Raw genomic sequence first — 22,572 nt, forward strand, 5'->3', positions numbered from 1 at the left:
CCCTGAGGGTCACGTCAGCCGTGCCGGGTGGCGTAGCGCTCCCCGGAGCAGCCCAGATCCCGCCCCTCGCGGCCCAGATCTGAGGAAAAAGGGGGAAAAACTAATTTTCCTGATGAAATTGGGGGGGGGCGGGTGGGGCAGCTCGGGCCGGGGGCGGGGCGCTCTGCAGTTCAGCCCAGATGGCCGCCAGGCGGCGCCATCACAGCCCGCCGAGCCACGCCCCCCTCCCCCGCTCCGGCCTGGTGACGTCGTCGCGGAGCGCCACGTCCGGCGCCGTCGGTGGGGCGGGGCGTGGGGGGCGCGCCCGCGCAGCGAGCCAATGGGGTGTGGGCGCGCGTGCGCCGTTGTTGGCGCCGGGCGCGCGTCGCGGGCTGAGGCGGAGGGAGGGAGTAAGATGGCGGCGCCCGTCCTGCTGCGAGTGTCGGTGCCGCGCTGGGAGCGGGTGGCCCGCTTCGCGGTGTGCGCGGCCGGCATCCTGCTCTCCCTCTACGCCTGCCACCTGGAGCGGGAGAAGGGCCGCGACCTCCACTACCAGGCCCTCTGCGACCTCAGTGAGCGGGTCCGCTGCTCCGCCGCCATCACCTCCAGGTGAGGCGGGGATGGGACCCGCCGCCGCCGCCTCAGGCCGCCGCGGGGAGAAGGGGCCGGGGGCTCGGGGAGCGGCGGGACCGGGTCCCGGAGCGCTGATTCCGGTGTCTCGGGGGCTGCGGCGGGGGCTGCTGAGGGTCCGGGCCGGCTCTCTGAGGGGGGCGGTGGGAGGGCTTGGCCGAGCGTGCGGGCGGCAGGAGCCTGCGGCTGTGGGCCGGGGCTCGTTCGGGGAGGGCTTGCCTGGGGCACAGAGCGGGCCGGGCAGCTGGGCCTGTGCTGGGGGCCACAGGGTGCGCAGGCCGAGGAGGGGGCTGTCAGGGCTCCCGGTTTAGGCAGCCCCTTCGCTGGAGCGCTGGTGTGGGAACGGCTTTTTTTTGGGATCGCTGCGGGCTGGAGGGTGAGGCACCCGCAATTTCTGTGTTGTAATCAATGGCAGTTAACTAGAGCGATAGGCGTTTTAGTGGCAAGTGCGTGTTAGAGTAAAATGCTGTAGGTGTGACTAGTGATTGAGGCCAACATAAATGTGTACCATTGTAGATGAATGGCTTTAGCTTGTTTTAATTGGAGTATCTGAATTGCGTTTTCATTATGTCACCTGGCAGCACAGAAGATTGCTTTTGTGATACAGAGGAAGTGCTTAATTCAAGAGAGATTTGTATGCCTCAGCTGCAAAAGTCCAGTCCAAATCCTGATTTATTTTACAGGCTTCCTGTCAGTAATTACTTTAGCAGTTGTTTTCTAAAGGCCAACGGCTATTATTTCTGTTAGGAGAGTCAATGTATAAATTTTAATAATCTGCAAGCTTGACTTGTTGTCGAGTAACTAGTTGATCGAATCACAATAATGAAAAGACTTAACCTGCTGCATAGTTACAAGTGCTAACTTAACCTGCTGTATAGGTACCAGTATAAACATGGTACAGGAAATCAGCTGTAATTTGGCCAAGAAACTTGCCTAAAAGCATATTTCAACTAAAGAAATAAGATGATTTGTCCAGAAATCTCAAAACTGCTCTGGGCATATATATATGTGTGTGTATGTGTATATTTAGGCACATAAAGATATATGCAAAGATATCCACAAGTAAAGAGCTGGGAAGGGGAGGATTTTGGTTCTTCAGCAAATGTATTTATTAAATTCTTCCTCTTTTTTAAAAAAAATGGGATTTTTGTTTTTATTGTTAGTGCCTTCAGCTGAATGAGTACTTGAGACTTTTTTTTCCCTCTCAGTGTAACCTGCATAAAAGCTGTCTCAGTTTTTGTAAAGGTACTTGCTGTATTATCATGACAAGCCAGTGGGGGAGAATATGCCCATATTCTGTCAAGGTGGAAGCCGGTTAAATTGTTTAGGCAAAACATACAGGCAACTCTTATTCTTAAAACCACTTCTGTAGTGACAGAAGTGGGATTGTGTTATGTTACAAAGAGATGTGTATCTACTCATGTCTGAAAGGAGGCTCTTGTGATTGAATGAGGGCTTTAACTCTGCTTTTCTGTCTGTCATCAGATAAACTTTAGTTTGTGAAGGTGCTTGTTCATGTCTATTTGAGAAGTGTCCTGGAATGAGAAATTTCAGTCTGAACAGGAAGACTTCAATAAGCTTGCCAGATAACTTAAATTTATAAATTAAAATTATGCATAGGCTACTGAGATTAAACCGTGTGAGTATTGTCAGTAATCTAAATCTTACCACAGCTCTAGAGGTAAAAAGAGAATAACAGCGATTTAAGTACCTAAGTAGGCTCTGTAGTAGTCTGTTCTTGCATAGAATTGGTCCTTCATTAGCTTTTTATTACAACTGCAAATGCTGCTATTGAGACAGGAAATTTGAAGTAATAGTTTTAATGCATGTTTATTGAATGTTTTGAAGTGAAATAATTCCAATTATGTCTTTAGATATTTCTAATTATGGACTAATGCTTGATAATTGTAGTGTTCGTTAGTAATGCTGCAGCTGAAACGTTGAGTATACCATGGTAAGACCTGTAGATACTTTTCTGCAGGAATTCTATATAATAATATGAACAGTTAGGGATAAAGTGAACTAAAGTCTCACTAGTAGTTGCTGGGAGAATCATGCCTAAAGACTGAAGTATTGCAAATGTCAGGATAGCTCATGATAATTAGAGCAGGTGGTAAAAAGAGTTTGTGGAAAAGGAGTGTGTGAGTTCTGTTCAGTCAAACCATATTTGGAGAAGAATGTGCTTTCAGTGCTGTACAGGACACAGACAAAAAAGGAGTATTGCATTAGAACTAAGACAAGAGGGCAAGCTATTAAACTTTGAAGAAAGAATAACACTGGAAGAAATTAATCTTATTTTCCATGTTGCCACAGCTCCCTATCCATCGGTCATTCTCTTTCCCTCTCTCCAATTGAATATTCCTTGCTATTACTACCAAAGTTTCTCTGAAAATTGGCTTCTAAAAGGAACTTTTAACTACAATTTAGATTTCACTGGGATTCAAATATTGTGTTCCAGTGTTTACACATGTAATGCAGATTTAACTTTCACGTTTCTTTTCTCATTAAGCTACTGGCAATCACAAATTATTTGATTAGCTGGTTAGCAGAGTTAACTGGGTGACAGACTTGTACTTCGTGGCTTTTACTGGCTTCTAGAGCACAGCAGTGAGAAGAGAAATGTTGTAAAGCATGCATAGGGAGGAGCATGGAAAATCTTATATCAGAGACTGACTCATCCAGAAGATTATGTTGGAAAGATAGCTTCCTAGTATCCGTTACTCAAAATATTAATGGTCAGCATATTTCAAGCTTTTATCACGGGGAAAGTTCATGAAATATTTGAAAAAGAAAAACAGCTAAGGCCTGTATAATATGGGAAGATATTAGAGAAATGCCTAACATTTTCATTTGGTAATTGCTGTAGATGTTTTAAGTGAATTGTTCTCTTATATTTGAGAATAATTAAGTGGCAGGAATGGCTTTATTTATAATGAAACTTGCTAATAGCAGTTCCTGAAAAATCCTTTTATTTTTGCTGTTACAATAGTTTCACAGAGGGAATGAAACTAATAGACAAGTTTCAAGTAATATGGATAGTGGTATGGCTTGAAATGAGTAATAATGCAGAGACCCTGAGCTTTTTACATTGTTCTTTTGTGTGCTCTGGGAGAATTCCAGGTTGTCTGATATGTTTCTGCTTTCTGTCTTGATTAATTTAAGGTTCCTGCAGAGCAGATTATTGGATGGCTCTTTTTGAAGAAAGTTTTGTAGCTTGGCATGTGCTAATGCTGTAACAGCTTTAATACAGACTTAAGATAGCTGTCATGAACGACCAAAGGGCACATGTCACTGTATATCTTTAGCAATATTTGCAGCTGCGTAAGTGAAGAGGTTTGGAAATAGTCAATATTGATTTAGGTTAACATCTTTAGCTGACTTACTGAAGAAGTTCTAGAGTCAAAATAGGATTTTAAGAATCTGTGTTCATCTGGATATAATTTGATAGATGACGTATTTTAGGGATTCCCTGTTCTGAACCTTATGCTAACGTGCAAGGTCTTGGATTGTCATCTTCTCTTTGAGCCGCTCTGAAATGCCTGTTCTGAGAAAGTCTAATATGCATGTCTGCCTTATGCCTTCTAGTGGATGCACCAAAATAATCATCTGCTAGTTCTTGGAAATGTACATCTGTAAAATTTTGCGTGTGGTGTGGGCAGATCTGTGCAGACATGCAGTTGTTTTACTGGATTTGCCAAGCGTGGCCTGTGACAACTGTAGCATTATTGTATTGTTCTGCTCACCTTCATAAATCGTTTTAAGCAGTGAATTCAAACCTGTGTAAAGGTGATGTTGGAATTGCTTAGTCTTGTGACATAGTACTTCAGTGCTATGTTGTGTGAGTATAATTACGCTGGTGTAGAACTTATTCCTCTGCAGAGTGGGCGTGCAATTATGCTATAAGATACTGCAGTTGAAACTTCGACCAGTGCTGGTTTTCCAGTGAAGCACACCTTGCTAGAACTGTTGTTCTGGTGCATCTTTATAGAGTGCAGACGGTAACAGAGATCAAGTTGACAAGAACAACCCCATTAACTAAGGAAATGGGACATAGAAGAAAACTTCTCTGACCTCCTCCCTAACCTGATGTTTATGTTGCAGGTTCCCATTCAGTTCTGTTGTGGGGCAGTTCCTGTAAACTTGATGTCTGTCAAGTTTGCTTGATTCCAGGTTAAGAACATTATATAGCAGTTATCTTTCATATTAATGGTAAGTTCCTGATGTCCCAGCATTTTTTTTAATTGCTGTACCTGCAAGCAAGCATTCAGATATGTTTGAGGTTGATGGCTGCAGTTGTTAGTGACTGATGTGAGGTGGGAGATGGTAAAAGTAGCTTTATGCAGGTAGTGGGAAAAGCTTGTCTAGTCTCTTCTTGTGAACCAGTGCACACAAATGAGGCCCATGTGCTTTTTTAAAAATTTTACTAGTTTTGCAAGTCTCTGCTCTTTTCTAGTCAGTAACATCTTTAACCTGAGGCAAGTTAATTGTTTTTGTTAGGCATCTTTGATTCTGTATAGAAAAAGGTAGAAAGGGTTTGATTAAACTGCTGTATGTGGAGCAGCTGGTGGTCATTCAACAGGAATTGTATTTGTGGTTCTTAGGCTACCAAAATAGTTTACATGAAAATGTTGCCTCCTGAGACTCAGCTATAATCTGTCCTATAATTTAAAATCAGTGGTTGTTCATTTCTGAGGACTGCAAATTGTTAGATAGCAGATGTAAGGGTGCTGCTTCGGTTATTCTGTAGCAAGGGTTCATTGTTTTTGCTGAGGGAAGGTTTGAAGGTTGATTGGGCAGGGGGAAATCAGTGTAGGCAGAATCCATCTAGTACATCAAGCACTTTGCTTCGGCAGGATTTGGAGTGCTGGGGGTTCAAGATGATGGTGAACTGACATAGCTGTAGATAGATGAGTATGATACAAGTTTTACAGCTAAGGATACTGGGCCAAAAAAGCACAAACAACTTGAGGCCAAGAAAAGTTGTATTATTCTGCTTTTTAGCCTGATTTCTGGAGAAGATTTTGCCTTTGTGTGTAACAACATATAATTTTTCAATTTTTTTAATGGCAAATTTTAACAAAGGATACAGGTTACTAAAGTTTTATAGAAACAGATTCAGTGCCAAATGGGAGGGGAGAGTGACTCAGAGTAATACCTGTGCTGAAGGGAAAAAAACCTGCCGTGTGAGCTAAGGTTATTGGTCCCGTTTGGTCTGCCAGCCAGGCAGGCAGCACATGTGCAAACAGGACTCAGACAGGACTGATAAATAATGGACTTGACTGGAGAGACAGGGTGCAGAGCTGGAGGGTGTGGGCTGCGAGGGAGCTGGAGGTTATTCCATGTGCTGGGGAAGGAAGGTGTTTTGGGAACATTTGTAGAAAACCAGCTTCATTAGTTCTAAAGCAAGTTGTTCCCAAAGCAGCAGAAGCTGATAGTTCAAGTGATTTTTTTTTTTTTTTTTTTTTTTTCCCCTCATCTTTTTAACAGAAAATTCATGACTTAATACTTCAGACTGATATCATATGTAGTGGCTGAGGCACATCTTTCATAAAATACAGCAGTACCCTAGCTACGTGAGTCTTTTTGGTTTTTTCAACCTTACAGTGTATACACAAACGTGTGGTTTTGCTTTTCATAAATATATAATTTTTAGCTTGACTGGAATTTGCAGTAGGGCTGAGAGTTATTTTTCCTGATACAAAGTAAATTTAACAAAGTGCCTGTAGTTCAAATTTGGGCTTCATTTATGATGGTTTAATAGAAGAGATTATGTAGAAGGAATACAATTATGTAGATTATGTAGAAGGAATACAATGCTGTTGGCTTGGATAATCAGTGCTTCTGTAAAGGCTGCTATAAAATAATTAACCACTGTCTGCTTGAGACTGCTGATCTAGACAATGAGATTTTTTTGGACTGTTTCTGAGGTAGAGCTGAAGGCTATATAGAACAAAATCTCATTTGTTTATGGTAAATACTGCTAATAGATTTAAACATGAAATTAAATGTATCAGTATTTTTGAGCAAGTCTACAAATGGAAATTTTTAGTCTCGTCTTTCTCATGGCTTCTAACTGAAGGCTTTTACTTAATTTATTAAAACTGTTTAAGTGGCCTAAGCAACATTGTAACCATGAACTAAGCTTAATCTAAATTCTTCTAGTGAAGCTGTAAAGAAGTTGCAACGAAATGCTCCAGATCCTTTGACCTTTGTATGAGCTTTTCACTGGAGGCGATGTGTGAGCATAGACCAGCTGTACTTCCCTCCTGAGAACTTTCATTCTCTACCCTAATTTATCTCAGAAGTCAGATGACACTTAAGGAGAAGTGCACATCACTTGTCAAGTGTAAGCTTTTCTTAGAAAATTATATTTATTGTTTCCTCAGGGTTACAAAGTGGTAAATGGTGCTTGCTGTTGATAACAAAATAATGCTTATGGGATGAAAAACAATACTGAAATGAGGGGTTTTAATCTACTACTACTTGGAAGACAAAATCTGAGTTCTTTACTTACAGTTCTCTGAAAATATAATCTGTTTTATTATTGTTGTTTGCCCTTTTTATTGCAGCAAACCTAAAAGTTGAGAGAAATGTATTGGAAAACCTGCTGCTGCACAAATACAGAGTGTTCTCAGATTTTGAATCATACATGCCATTTAATAATAATCTGGTCTCCTGAAGGAGTTGAGAGCACTTTCAACTAGACATTTAGGAGATTAGAATGTGAACTGGGAAGTGTGTGTGCTTTGTTCAAGGCATCTGCTATTTGCTGATGTCAGGGACATGGGACTGAAGCTAGCTGAACTTAACCTGATCTAGTATGGTTATCTTTGTGTTAAAATGAATATACAGTAACTAGTTCTTTTCTTGACATGAGAACTAAGGATTGCCAAGTGAAATTGAGGTGATGTGATTCTGGCATTCATCATCGCCAGAGGATGTTGTGGAGGTCAAAAGTATGTGTTCAGAAAGCATCTAGGTACGTTCAGGAAGGCTTTGAGGTAGGCTACTGAGCATGTTGATGAGGGTAATACCCCAGTTCAGAAGTTTCTTAAACTGATTCTTAATGATAATTGAGGTCAAGGAGAGCATCTTGTGGAATGATCTCTTTGTAAAAGCTCTTAAAAACATCTGCAGGTAACTGTCAGAATTGGGGTGCTTGGCTAGAGAAAAGTGTCACATTTCTTACAGAGGGTGGATGAGATAATCTGACTCCTGCCTAAATACATACTACTTGTTTGTTTGTTTGACTTGCTGTGTTTAGCAGCCTTAGAATTACATTGCTTTTTGAGCTGATACTGGTAACTCTTACAACTTTTAACTTGTTAAACATGGAGGTTGTTTACTTGTCTGTGCTGGGTTTGTGTGGTGGGGTTTTTGGTAGTATGGGAGGGGGCTACAGCAGTGTTCCCCTGTGAGAAGCTTCTTGAAACTCCCCTGACTCCCAAGTCGGACCCACCTCTAGCCAAGGCCAAACCAATTAGCGATGGTGGCTGCACCTCTGCGATAATGTATTTAAGAAGGGGAACCTGGGAGGGGGGCACTTTGAGCACAAGTTATGAGGACACCTCTGTGAACACCGAGGTCAGTGGGAGGAAGGAGGAGAGTTGTGCTGGAACAGAGAGCCCCCCTATATCCCATGGTGGGACAGCAGGGCCACCCCCCTGCACCCATGGGGGTCACTGGAGGAGCAGAGACCTGCCTGTGAAGGACCCCACACCAGAGCAGGCAGCTGCACACAAAGAAGGGCAAGGCCCTGAGGGAAGAAGATGACCCCACTGTTGTAGTTTGGGGCTGGGAGGACTCCAATCTGTGGAGGTGACCCACACTGGAGCATCTCGAGAAGAATGCATCCCGTGGGGAGGACTCACGGCAGAGAGAGTTTGGGGAGGACTGTCTCCTGTGAGAGGGACCCCACATGGAACAGGGGGAAGAATGCAGAAGAGTGCTCCCTGCCTCTTTGGAAGAAGAAGCTGTGGACTGACTGCACCACCATCCCCTGCCCCTGTGCTGCTGGGGGAGGAGGTAGAGATATCGGGAACAAAACTGGGCCCAGGAAGAAGGGAGAAGTGGGGGAGGTGTTTTAAGATAGCTTCTCACTGTCCTGTTCTGTCTGTTAAGCGTTGGTTTTGTTAGTGTTTGAATTAAAGTGATGATCTTATTTTCTTCCCCTAACAAGCCAGACTTTTGCCTGTGTTAAATGAGTGAGGGACCCCTCCCTGTCCTTATCTCCATTCCTGAGCCTTTTGATTTTTTTTTTTTTTCCTTCCCAGCACTGGGGGGAAGGGGTGAGTGAATGGCTGCCTGGTGCTCAGTTGCCCTCTTGGGCTCAAACCACGACATTGCCCTTTAAAATGTCCTGCATGAGGTTCTCTTGGTTGCCTTTCTGCCAATGGTATTGTCTCTGCTAAATGATGGTGAAGTGTTTAGAGTTAAAGTGTACTCCCATAATACGCTCTTCTGGAACATAAGAGGATGTTCATAATTGGGCAAAAGAGGTAATAATTTGACAGTATAAGATTTTGTGGGAGATATGTCACTTGTGGATCAAAATGACCTCAGTTCTTCTTGTCTTCCTGTTAACAAGTGTCAAGTGCATGCTTTAAACTGCTTTAAATTTCTAAAAATGTAACACTTCTGAGCTTTGTTAAATATCACAAACCAAGAGGGACGCTGTTTAGAGGGTGGGTAATAATTTTCAAGACCTCCTTTTGATAAAAGGAAGTGCACACTGGACTACAAGCCACTGTAGTATTAATTTTTAGATGTTAGGAAACTACATGAACAGTTCTAAACACTTTGTCTTGGATTTCTTGAATCACTATTCTGAAAACTTTTTCAAAGAACATTCAAAGTTGTACCTGCAAATGAGAAGTGAAACAGGCTGTCATCTTGAACAGAGGGAATTTGAGTTACTTGAAACATACAGGAAGATGTCTTAAAGATTTATTTTAAAACTTCCTTGAAGTTAGTTCAGATTGCTTTTTTTTTTTATAGGAGTGAAACTTGGGTGTGGCAAAAGTGGGCTTGCCACATGTGTTTGTCATAGTGCTCTGAATCACGCAGGGTGATTTCAGCATGATTTTCACAACAGAACATTTGACTGCTTCATGGATGGGGAGCCACGAGTCGCTAGGAAGAAGTTGGTGATGTTGGATTATGCTTTTATCTCACTGTGCAAACAACTCTTTACTTAATGTAGTTCATTTTACTTAGTGTTCTGTATCAAAAAAATTAATCTGAGTTAACAATAGTTCTTGTAAATTATATTCTTTATAAGAAAGGCAAGTTCCGTGAAGAACTTCTGAGCAGTTTATAGTCCTTTTTACTGATGTTTTATTACTTGGAATTTATTCTATTGTCCGAAAAGCGGATTCGCCTCCCGGTGCGCAATAGGTCAATAATCACACACTCAGGACAGATATTGCTTATTTATTTTAGGGTTGCACAAGCCTAGGTGCTCAGCAGTTTCTCACAAATCAAGCACACCAATGGGACTTTCCATTTATACACAAAACTTGCAGAGGTAGCAATTTTCCAAGTCCATCTTCTCTAGGATGATTGGTTAGTAATTTACATACAATTATAATACTGTTGACACAATACTTCTACTACTACGCATGCTCAGGGGAAGGGTCTCCACCTGAGCAAGAGTCTTCTTGATCTATAGGTGTGATTTTTAGGATTATAAGGAGGGTAGTTCAGTGAAGGATACATGGCCCTTGAGTTTGCTTGCCAAGTTGGTGATGAACCCTCTTCAAGGTCTAATTGCTCCAGGCTGTCCTTGCTTAAAGGTGACTATCGACTTGTTCTGATTGGGGATGCCTTTAGCTTTAACATAGACAAAGAACATCTTTCTTGACCGAAGCATAATATTGCTACATTGTTCTAAAAATTTAACTTTCGACGCTATTGTTAGGACTACAATCTTTCTTCCTGCTATTTGTTTGCGATATGTTTCTAGACTTTCAAAGTTGTTATAACCCAGGTGTGATTTGGATGCTTTTGGTGCGAAAAGGAAGATTATCATAGTCAGTCTTCCTCCTTCCTCTGTAGGCTGCACAACTGTTTCTCATCGCACATTGCAGGCAGCACAAATGGTTCTTATCACACCCAAGGATATATAGTACATATTACTGTCCGTACAAACGTTTCTTGTCAAATACAAGGATAGATTAGACACATCAGCTGGGTCAGTCTGTTTTTCAAACCATCAACAATAATTAGTAAGGAACTTCTAATCAGGAGCTACCGTCCTTGAAGAAGAGAAACATCCTGGAACATGGAAGCTCCTTAAAATTGTTTAATGTAAATCAGTTTAGAGATTAGAGTGTCCTTTGGAAGAACTACCCTCATTATAGTAGTAAAAATCACACTCACTGCTTCAAAGACCCCTGCCTGAATAAAGATGCACCTTTTGAGCTTGCTCAGAAAATTAAAAACCCACTGTAGCTTTAAATCAAAGTGTGTTACTGACCAATGAGGGATAGAAGTGGTAAGTAACTAACCAATGGTCATTATAGCAAATGTGTAATCGTGTAGTTTGGAGTGATAAATACTTTGAAGTTCTTTTGTGTAGCCTGCCAGCTTTGTGGAATTACCCTCAGCACCCTTCTTTGTGCAACTATGGTATAAACTGGTGTCTCGGCTCTGGGTGTGAGATTGGCTGTTGCACACCCTCTAACACACCCTGTTTGAGGGACAACACCTCCAGTTGCTTACAAAACTACTTGGTTCGTTGTGCATTTTAGTGCATTTTGGGACCTCCTTGTTAGAATTAGATGATTTAGCTTCTTCAGTAGAGAAATCAGGTGGAAATAGAAATACACAAAGTCTAAATAATTTGCTTTTCAGTTTGATGCAGAAATCTTCCTCATGCTTCAAACCTTATAAGGCTGGAAAAAGTGCTTTGTCTTAAATCACAGGCTTCTTAGCTGTCTTGAAGGGTGTGGGATAAGATGTGAGACAAGAGCTGTGCTGCATAGACTGAAATTTAATACTTGATTTACTTAAAGCTGCTACAAGGCCAACAAGATACTTAATGAACTGTTGCATGTGGAAAAAGCTTTCACCGTGCTCTGACCTTGCAGCTATGAACAAGTTACATGAGGACACTGACTGTCAGGAAGGGCTTGAGCTCGTTATCTTTCCATTAGCAACATTTTATTCACTTGCAGAATAACTGTAGGGTTAGATTCTGTAGTCTGAAGTTTCTGATGTTTTAAGCTTCAGTTCCCTCTCAAACACAACAGGATCTTGTGAGCATCAGAACAAGTGAGAGCATACAGCTAGGACAGGGAGAGGGTAGGAATTAGCATCCCGCAGTTACTCTGAGCCAGGCTAATGTAGAAACACAGACTTAGGCAGAGTTTGAGTTATGCTGTTTAGTTTCTTGGTAAGGAAAGCCTGAGTGTCTTCAAATAAAGTTTAGTGTCACCCAACAAAGAATTCTTACTTGGAGACTAGAACAATAAATTGTGCCTGTGGATAGTAAGCTGAAGCATCTATAAATGTGGTAACAGAGAAAAATAAAAATAGCCTATTAAATGCAAAATTATGATACCTTTAATATATTTTTCTGGCTCTTTAATACTGCATTTGGTAGCTGGACAACATGAGACAATTATTGCATGTGCTGTGGCCATCTTATCAAAGTAAGACTAAAAAATAAACAGTTCTCACTTAAAATGCAGGTAACGTTAAATGTGTGTGAGGAAAACTTTGTCATAACTGAGATTCTTTGGAACTTTATAATGTTTGCTTATGCACGGTGTCTGGTGATTTTTAAAATCCCTCCCTCTTGGAAGCGTGGCTCCCTTAGCTGTGAAGTGCTGCACTCGCCTCTCTACAGCTGCTTTTCCAGATCTTTGGTACCCATCCTTGAGGCTGCTCAGCCCACAAGCTGCCGTACGCTCACAGGGACTGTTTGCCTTCATGTGCCGCAGGGAGCGTGTCACCAGCCTCGGCCCCCGCAGTTTGCATGGCCCCAAACTTGCCCTGCAGGGACCCAGGCAGTATTGCACTGCTCCTCCCAGCGATTAACTTTGTGTCTTTCTGACCCTTCACAGCTCTGGGATGCCAGACGTTGTCCCCATGGTAAAGCAAGTGTCAGCCTTTTCTATGCTGGTTTGAAGCTTTATACTTGCACTTAAGTTTCACTTCAGTCACTTACAAGATTTGAGACCAAACTAGTTGGAAGTACGTTTTTTTTACTGTTTATGTAGTAAACATGCTTTCTGGGAATTGGTACCTAATTCTCTGCTATCTGGGGAGAAGAGCACAAGGCTTGGGTATAATAGTTAATTGCAGACAGTTACTAAGTTCGAATTAAAATGATTAGTCCAAATAGGTTTTGAAAATATTGCTGTGAGATTATGAAGTATTTTGGAGATGGTATTAAATTGTACTTATTGTGGTGCCTTTCTTCTGTGAGGAAACTGCTTGTAAGGTGGTGGTAGCCTTTCACTGCTCTCATATGCATGAAGTTTATCAGCAAGGTTCCTGTAGTGTGCAAAGAGCAAACCTATGCTGTGTGTTGGTTTAGTAGAACCATTGCCTCTAGCACAACAAACTGTTCAGAAACTGCACTTCTGTTGGCATAAATGTAGCAGGCTAGCATTTCCTGCAACAGCAGCGAGGATTTGTGCTGCTTTTACATAGTTATGTGACAGTTAACCTGATAATGTGAACCTCTCCTTACATTTATGTAGTGCTTGACTTGATGCTCCAAGGATGTGCTGGCAGATATTCTAATGTTCTCTTGTAAGTGAATTAAGTTGCATGTTGAAGTAGTGTTAACTTCTCTTCATATTTTCAAGTGACACTAATAAATATGGTCCTTGCTTTGCTGTTACAAATAATGGCATGGTCTGCCTTAGGGCATCAAATTAATGGTTTCTAGCACAATTACATTTGCTAATTTAATCTTTTATCCCCCTTATTGCAGCAGCAGTTTTGTAGGGCTTGTGCTGCTTTCTACCTTGTCACTAAAAAGTTGAAAGTCATTTTGTGGTTGAGGTGCTAGTTCCAAATGTCACAATGAGGTCTGGGACTCTTATTATGGTACCATCCCCAGCTTGTCTGCTTGACAGATTTGGGTTCCTCTGAAGGTGTTAGACTGATCAGGAGCAGCTGAAGTGTAAACATATGTTCTGATTTGATTGCTCTGATGCCAGCGAGGTAAGTGCTGGCAGTGCTGGTACCAACTAGTTACCAAGTTGTACCATTTTATAGTGAGCGTGTGTCCAGTTTACTGTGGTGGAGAGAACTGCTAAAGCTATCGTTGGAGGAAGGAAGTATTTATTTGACAAAAGAGCTTTAAACTACAACCCTAAGAAGCAGACTTGGTGTTTGGTGAGGTTGCAACTGTGAACTTCGTAGTTTCTGGTATGTCAAATAACTTTAATCAGCAATGTGTGGGATAAAGTTATACCTAGTGCACCCGCTGTCACAAGCTGCTTGGTTTTCCAAGATAACCCTGAACTTCATATAGGACTGCACTGGTCATGTCAGAATATATGTGTGGGTTTGGGTTTTTTTTCCCCCAACAGTGATGAATTGAAAATACTGACATAAAGCAATAGGTGCCCAAATACAAGTTAATTAGTTTCACTGTTTTACAGATGGGGTCGAGGATTCGGTCTGTTGGGTTCCATCTTTGGAAAGGACAGTGCACTAAATCAGTCAAACAGTGTTTTTGGACTCGTGTTTTATATACTACAAATGCTACTTGGTAAGTATTAATTCAGTTTAGAGCCTGAAGTATATAACAGATCAGTGGTGATAAGAGGAGTGCATTATACATAGAGTAATCTGCAAGAGATCAGATAAACACATGTGATTTTTATCCTTTTTTTTTAGTACCAGTCTAATGATACATCTGTCCAAAGGGCTTAAAACCCAGCTGATAACAAGAGAATTGCATTTTCTCCTGCTATGCTGTTAATAGTATAAGTGTAAGGACAGTTGCTGAACCGGTATTTTCACTTAAATATATTTAGCATTGGATTGCACAATAGAAAAGAGGAAATAAAAATGGAATTTACAAGTTTTGCAGGAGTAATAGAGATAGCAGGCAAAAAAAGTGCATGAATTGTAATGTATGCATATTTCTTTGTAACTATATGGTCTGCTATAAAGCTGTTAATATTGATAGACATAACTTGACCAACCTGTAACTTTCCCATAACTCAGGAATACGGAAGATGGTAAATACTACACATACTTCTTATCAAAGGACTGTCGTACAGAACCTAGAAGCTCCCCTCCAAATAGCGATTTGTCAGCCATCTTGAACTCATGGTATTTTAAACAGACTTTTATGTAATACAAACTTGCTGAGTAGCCTTCAGTTTGAATTAGAGTGCTTAGACTTTTTGCTTTGTGTGGAAGGGGGGAACAAGAGCAGTGGTAGTAACTTTCTCTCTCTTGTTGCAGGTATGACAGCAAGTGCAGTAGCAGCTCTAATCCTCATGACATCCTCCATAGTGTCTGTAGTAGGGTCATTGTACTTGGCATACATTCTGTACTTCGTGCTGAAGGAATTTTGCATTGTCTGCGTCATCACATATTTGCTGAACTTCATTCTCTTTATCATCAACTACAAACGACTAGTTTATTTGAACGAGGCCTGGAAACAGCAACTCCAACCCAAACAGGAATAATGCCTGTTTGAACTTTTGACTGACAGTCTGAAGACCCAAAATAAACTTCCATTAAGTTTATTTTGCAGTAATTTTTTATTCTCCATATCAGACACTTTCCCCAAGAATCATAACTGAATTTTAAATTATAAATTTGAAGGGGCCCTAGATAATTTTTTTTTGTGCTAATCTTCAATTTAAATGTGGTTATGAAAGAAAGCTCTAATACAATCAAAGACAAGCTTTAACTTTACTTTGAAGGAGTCTTAGCCACAGCAAAACAGACTCTCTCTCTTCCCCCTCCACTTGTGAAGTGGGTAAAACTTGCTATAAAATATCCTGTATATAAATTCAGGTATAACAAGATGTGGTCATGACATTAAATATTCTAGACTAGCATTACCATATTTAATGTTGCCATGTTTACAGTATATGTATTTTTTTTTTAGCTGATGGACTTAGATTTGACTAGGACTTATACTGTAAATAAAATTAGAAATATTGGTTTCATCCCTGGAGAACTCACTGTGCAATCAGTTTTGTTAGCCTAAGAGCTGTCAGTGTTCAGCTAATAGTCGACTGACATGATGGAAGAAGTGACCTCTATAGAGAACACCGTGTTGCTGCACTCACTGCTAGTGCTTTCACAAGAATGACGGTTGGGTTTTGTTCCATTTTTATATAATATTTTTTTTGTCTCCAGTAATGAAAATGGAATTAAAGCTGAAACCTGAAATATGTTCATTAAACCACAACTTCATTAATTTCTGTACAGAATGAAAATAGCTTAATGTGGTCAAAAGAAAGCTGCCACTGGGATGTTATATGCAGATTGGGGGTTGGTGTATCAGAGTGTTCTTTGGAAGGACTTAATTTCCATGCAGAGCTGTTTCATTTTTAAACTGCGGTCAGACAGCCAGTGTTACTAATGTTTGATGTTATATGAATGCTGCAGTATAGAATTGCAATTTGCAGTGAAAACCACTGACTGAGTGGGATAACCAAGTAGTGCACTGAAGAAGCAGTTACTTAATTGATCTTCGTCAGGATCTTTGGTTTGTGCTATATTGGGAAATGAACTTTAGGCCTGACATGTATAAGATCCCTTGGAAGGGCAATCTGCTTAGTGGGATAAGTAAGTAAATGTGCTCCTGAAAATGAAATGTGATATAATGCTATCATTGCTCTTTCTAATAACTAATTGGAAAAAAAAAATTAAACTGCAGATTTAAACAAAGGAACAAAATTGTAACTGTTGTTTCTGCACTCAGTATTCTAAGGCTGAATGTTGGAAGTGCCTTCTGTCTTAAAATCTTAAACCAAATACTTTGTGTTGAACTTGGCAGGCAGAAGTGTCCTTGCTTTAAAAATGAACAAACAAACAAAATTCCCAGCAAACTTGCTGGGGATAGAGTATTAAGAGATCTATCTTAGTTTTTAGACTGAGAAGTGGTAGCAATATTGTTTCAGTTAACTTAAATCAATGCAATAGAAGATTGATGATGTGATTCGGAAAAGTAAAATACTTGTGTTTCAAGACTCTGTGACACCAAAATGTATAGGTTCAACTACTTTCTGTAATTGGTGCTGTGCTGCTTTTTGCCCTTGTCAGCTTCTAAAGGTGAAGAATTCCAACTGTGTACTCATTTATGGTACTTATGCTCTGGGGCCCCCAACATAAGAAGGACACGGACCTGCTCGAGTGGGTCCAGAGGAGGCCACAAAGATGCTCAGGGGACTGGAGCACCTCCCCTGTGAGGACAGGCTGAGAGAGTTAGGGGTGTTCAGCCTGGAGAAAAGAAGGTTCCAGGGAGACCTTAGAGTGGCCTTCTAGTACATAAAGGGAGCTACAGGAAAGAAGGGGAGGGACTCTTTATCAGGGGGTGTAGGGAAAGGACAAGGGGTAACAGTTTTAAACTGAAAGAGGAGAGATTTAGATGAGATGTAAGGAAGAAATTCTTTACTGTGAGGGTTGTGAGAGACTGGGACAGGTTGCCCAGAGAAGTTGTGGAAGTGTTCAAGACCAGGTTGGATGGGGCTTTGAGCAACCTGACCTAGTGGAAGGTGTCCCTGCCCATTTAAAGAATTAGTTTAACTAATTTTAGGATTTTTTTCTTCAACATGAATGTCAGAGACACACTTGTGGATTATAAACACTAAGTTGCTGAGGATAAACTTGACTGTGAAACATGCAGTGTTCCATAGAGAAAACAGAATTTTTAGATTGAATTCACAAAATGGTATTTAAATTACTACTGAAAAATTTTCTGCTTTGTATCAAGGATGTAGGTGGAAGCTGCTTTTATGTAGAGTTCTGTGGTATGAGTAACATCTGTTGCATGTAACACTAAATTACTTGTCCCTCTTGTCTAACAGTTTTAGACAACAATTCATTAAATGCATTTTGTATTGACCAGAGTATAGTTAAAGCTTGTCTTGATGGTTAGTTCTGTCTCTCAAATGCCTTGAACTTTGATATGAGGGGGGTGAATGATGTTAAACTGGTCCCTCAAGGCTTTACTTTGTTCTCTTACAAGCCTTGAAGCAGTATCGCTGTTTAATATGTTGTATAGATTTATTTTGATGCATTCCTGTGATCTACACTAAGGCATCTTTTTCATCCAAGGAAGAGGTGAACACGTGCTGCCTGAAATGGTTAGTCGCAGTGCTAATATCTCAGAACAAGCAGCAATGGAGACAAGTATAATCAATGATTACTTGGTCCAATTTTTGGGTGTAGTACACACCAAAAAAGGAGGAAAAAAGCCCCATCAGCTGAAAGTATAGGTGTTGACTAACTTCACTGTGTCTTGTGCTTGTCTGTGTGGGCATAGTCTGTTAATTCAGTTTGTTTAGTAAAATTGTTTAGGGCCAGATTTTCAGCAGTTGTGTCTGCAGTCCTTGTTTGTGTGCACATAGGGATCAAATGGAAATTGAGTTTGGTCTCTGGAAGAATTTGCAGCTACACTTTGTGCACAGACTTGCAAATCTGATCCTTAATTGTGAACTTTCTTGTCTTGTGTGCTTTTCTTGCGGTTACTTTTTACTGGAAGTGATTTGCTAGAAATGGCCCTAATTCTTCTACTTTCTCTCTTGTGCTTCAGAAAGGCAGTTGGCCTGAATAAAGGGCAAAATAATATTAGCAGTAGAAATTTGGACCTTTTTGCTTCCAGTTCTTTGACTCTTTCCTCATTGATCCCAATGATAGAAACAGCATATTTCTTCCAGTAAAATGGCTCAGGTTACAATTAGTGATGTGATGGAAATCAGAGGAGTGCTTCATGCAACTGCCCCCCTGCCTGCCCCCAGCCAAAACAAATGTCATGGCAAATGTGTGGTTGACGTTAATTTGACCCTTACAAATCTGAAGGCAAATTCTGAGAAATCTGAGGATACAAGAGTATGGATAAGAAGCTAGTAAATGATACCTGGCCTGGCAGAGGGACAGGGGGGCATTACACAGATTCTGGCTGTGGTTTCAATACCCATGAGAATGGAGGGGGAAAAAATTCATAATATACAAACAGTGGTTCTGAATTTGAGCTCCTCCTTCCCCCTCTTTGGCTCTCAGAAGTTCTGCAGGAGGGGCCAATAGGAAAGGCAAAAGATCCTCATCCAAAATCTGCTTAGGAATTAAACATTCCTGAAATCCTCTTACTGTAAGGTACTTGCTACTCTTAACGCCAAACGAAGAATTCGAGTCTCGTTTAGGAAATGAATGTTCTTGGAAGTTTCTTACTGTAAAGTGTTTGCAATGCTAAGGCCAATTAAACATTCCCTACCACTTTTGATATCTAAAGTGACAACAAATCTCTTATTAGGAGATTTGTGCATACCTGTGTTGGATTTGTGTGGCAGGCTTTTGATAGCAGGAGAGGGGCTACAGGGGGGGCTCCTGTAAGAAGCTGCTTGAAGCTCCCTGGCTCCAAGTCGGCCCCGCCTCTGGCCGAGGCCAATTGGTGATGGTTGTAGCACCTCTGTGATGACGTATTTGAGAAGGGGAACCTGCAGAACTGATTATTCTGCTAACACTGTTCAGTCCATGTTTTGCCCGTTACCTCTTCCAATTATTGTCCCTATCTCAAATTCCTCAGGCCCCAACGCTGGGTGTAAAAAAAGGACTGTCGTGGTTTAGGCCCAGCGGGCAACAAAGTACCACGTAGCCACTTGCTCCTCTGCCCCGGTGGGATTGGGAGGAGAAGAGGCTCGGGAGTTGAGACAAGGACAGGGAGGGATCACTCACCAGTTATGGTCATGGGCAAAAGACAGACTCAATATGGGGAAAATATCCATCAATTTAATTTGAACACCACCACCACTACTAATTTATCAATCAAAACAGAGTAGAACAGTGGGAAGTACAACCACGTTTTGAAAACATCTTTCTCCCACCCCTCCCTTCTTCCCAGGCTCAGCTTTGCTCCCAGTTGCTCTACCTCCTCCCCAGATGGGCGTTGCAGTCAAGTTTGTCACCCATTGTTTCTGCTGCTCCCTCCTCACCATCTTCCCCTGCTCTGGTGTGGGCTCCCTCCCACGGGAGACAGTCCTCCATGAAATTCTGTGACGTGGGTCCTTCCCATGGGCTGCAGCTCTTCCTGAATGGGTCCCTGCCGTGGGGTGCAGCCCTCCCAGGAACAGACTACCCCAGCACGGGTTGCCCTCACAGTCGCAGCCTTCCTCCAGCGCAGCCCCTGCTCTGGCGTGGGGTCCCCCACGGGCTGCAGGAGGGCATCTGCTCCCCCTGGTGACCTCCATGGGTGCAGGGGACAGCCTGCCCTCTCCCCATGGGCTGAGGGGAGTCTGTGCTCCAGCGCACCACCCCCTTTCTTCAACTGACCTCGGTGTTTGCAGAGGTATTTCCCTCACAAACTCTCCTCCCAGGTTCCCCTTCTTAAATACATTATCACAGAGGTGCAGCCACCATCACCAATTGGCTCGGCCTTGGCCAGAGGTGGGTCTGACTTGGAGCTGGGGGAAGCTTTGAGAAGCTTCTCACAGGTGGCCACTGCCGTAGCCCCTCTCCCATTACCTAAAACCCCGCCACACAAACCCAACATGATACTGTAGTACGTGTTTGTCTTCTGCTGTACAGAGTCTCTCGATTGTTCAAAATGATGGGTGAGGTGCTTCAGGCAGCACTTGATGCTCCTAATTTATATGGGCTAAAGTCAAAGAGAGATCTAATAGCTTTGGTTCTGCCAATGTTGTTTAAATGTGATCTAGACAAAACTGGTCCAGAAAAGATGAAGTATTCTGTTACCATAAAACTGTATTAAGCATGGCCTAAATATTAGGTGTTTGTTCTGTATAGTATGTTCCATCAACTATTTATTACTAGTGCTTTAAACTCCAAATTAAACATCCATTTAAATGGAGTCACTGGGCAGATGTTCCTTTTATCAATATAAGTTGAGAGATTCTCTATTGGAGGTTTAGGATACAATTTTGCTAACAGGTAAAACAATGTAAATATGTACGAATTCTATTTGTTGCACATAACTTTTTGGTATAAAAAATAAATGTAGAAATTACCTGTGGATGTCTTGCTGCAATCATTCTTATGCTGCATTCGTGCAGTCCAAACATAAGAGCTTGAATGAACCCAATCAGAGGCCTTTTTGGACTCAGTCTGAGCCTTAGAAACTGTTTTTAAAGTCAGTACTGTAATTCTGTTTCTAGAAATGTATTAAGTTGGGATTATTTTTTTTTTCAAAGACATTGTGTGTTAGCAGTAGAAGGGTTAAAGCACTTGGGTCCTCAGAGATACCAGTTTATAGAGTTTCTGCAGCTTCATTGTGTCTTGCTGAATGTTGTGTGCACATGGGTGTGTAAAGGTTGAGCAGCACTGACTTGAGGCTTTAACTGTTTACAGTTCTTTAAGCAACATGCAAAAACCCCCTGTTAAGTATGTTATTTTTATCACTTCCTGCTTTCCTTGGTTCTGTAGGTCTGCTTTAACTCCAACAAGATGACAAAGTGTCTGGAAACTGCTGTATGTTTTCCTGGATTGGGGGGAAAGGAGGGAGCTTTTGTGGAGGGGTTGGATAGGCGGCTTGGGTTTCCAATTGCACTGAGCTGTTAAGAACAAGCAGGAACTAAGATGCTGAAATGCATGCTTACCATACATGTGGATATTAAACTTTGCATCTGTTTTGTTGGACTGAATGAAAGCAATGGCTTTCTCTTCTGCAACCACAAGCCCTGTGTGTTATCACAGGGATCTGAGCCCTAGTTCTTAATGAGTTAACAGTGTCAGATCTTTATCTGTATTTTGATGTGGCAGCTGTTGGTATGTCATGTCTGTTGAAATGGGGAAGAAAATTATTTTTAAAAAAATTATGTCTAGATCAAGAAGTTGAAATGACTTTCAAACACTGGTAGTGGGCTTAAATATGGTATTTGCTCTTCTACCACGGTACATTTGAGCAAGTGTCTTTTCACTGTGGATAGACTTTCATATTCTGGGGTTTTAGTTACATAGAAAATCTGTAGACCTAACATAGGGTAAGGAATGTTGAGAGTATGTTTCTTCTTTCCCTTAAAAACTCAAAAATTGTTTTGAAGTCTGCAGTAAACATGTATGTCCTTATTCTACATGTGGCAGTGTGGAAGGTGTTGTTGGCTTGTAATAAACCACATCTAAAGAAAAGAGAATTTGGCCACCACACAACATAAAAGCAAATATTTTCTTTCTATTGGCAGATGTTTTGGTCACTTGAGATACTAGCAGAAGAGTGAGTTGCAGAAAAAATAGTCATAACAGTTTCACACAGTATCTGTGAATCCGAATAATGAAGCTACATAATTGTGCCAACTTCCAAAATTCAGTAGGCAGCCTCCAGTTTTGTGGTTCTGCCACAGGTGACGCTGCTCTTGGGACAACCCATGGATGTTGCAATAAGAAGTTTGCAAACGAAGTGTTCTGAACTCTTCTGTGAGTATTACAGGCTAAAGCCTGGCCTTTAGTGTCCTTTTAAGACTGGTGTGCAGCCTGAAAGGGACGTTACTACACATTACTGTCTAAAGTACTGCGTGCACGTTAATTTACACATTGCCCTACCCCTGAACGCTTCAGGCCAATATCAAAAAAGTTTAGAACAAACCCTCTAGACTACTATTACTGTAGTGCATAGTGACAATTTAATATGAAGGAAGCCCTTCCATGCTGGAAGGTAAAACCGCATGTAATAGCGGCAGTTCTGGTACTGTGAGTAAAATAAATAGTTTTAAACAAAGTTAAATTGATGTAGTACCTACCTATCTAACATATTCCACCTTGCTGCTGTAGTATGAATTCCATACTGTACTGGAGTATGTTGGG

General features: G+C 41.5%; 1 protein-coding gene across 1 annotated transcript; it reads left to right on the forward strand.

Moving 5' to 3' along the window:
• Positions 1–369: 369 nt before the first annotated feature.
• VKORC1L1 (vitamin K epoxide reductase complex subunit 1 like 1) lies at positions 370–20,788 on the forward strand. The gene is made up of 3 exons (XM_074890317.1): positions 370–588; positions 14,232–14,341; positions 15,046–20,788. The coding sequence occupies exons 1-3, from the start codon at positions 395–397 to the stop codon at positions 15,270–15,272; spliced, it is 531 nt and encodes a 176-aa protein (XP_074746418.1). The 5' UTR covers positions 370–394; the 3' UTR covers positions 15,273–20,788.
• Positions 20,789–22,572: the final 1,784 nt, after the last annotated feature.

The sequence above is a fragment of the Strix uralensis genome, chromosome 20 (genome assembly GCF_047716275.1).
Source record: "Strix uralensis isolate ZFMK-TIS-50842 chromosome 20, bStrUra1, whole genome shotgun sequence".
Lineage (NCBI taxonomy): Eukaryota > Metazoa > Chordata > Aves > Strigiformes > Strigidae > Strix > Strix uralensis.

Coding starts and splice junctions, on each gene's coding strand:
- VKORC1L1 (XM_074890317.1), top strand. CDS start 395: ATGGCGGCGCCCGTCCTGCTGCGAGTGTCGGTGCCGCGCTGGGAGCGG. Junction 589..14,231: donor TCCGCCGCCATCACCTCCAG/GTGAGGCGGGGA, acceptor ACTGTTTTACAG/ATGGGGTCGAGGATTCGGTC. Junction 14,342..15,045: donor TATACTACAAATGCTACTTG/GTAAGTATTAAT, acceptor CTCTTGTTGCAG/GTATGACAGCAAGTGCAGTA.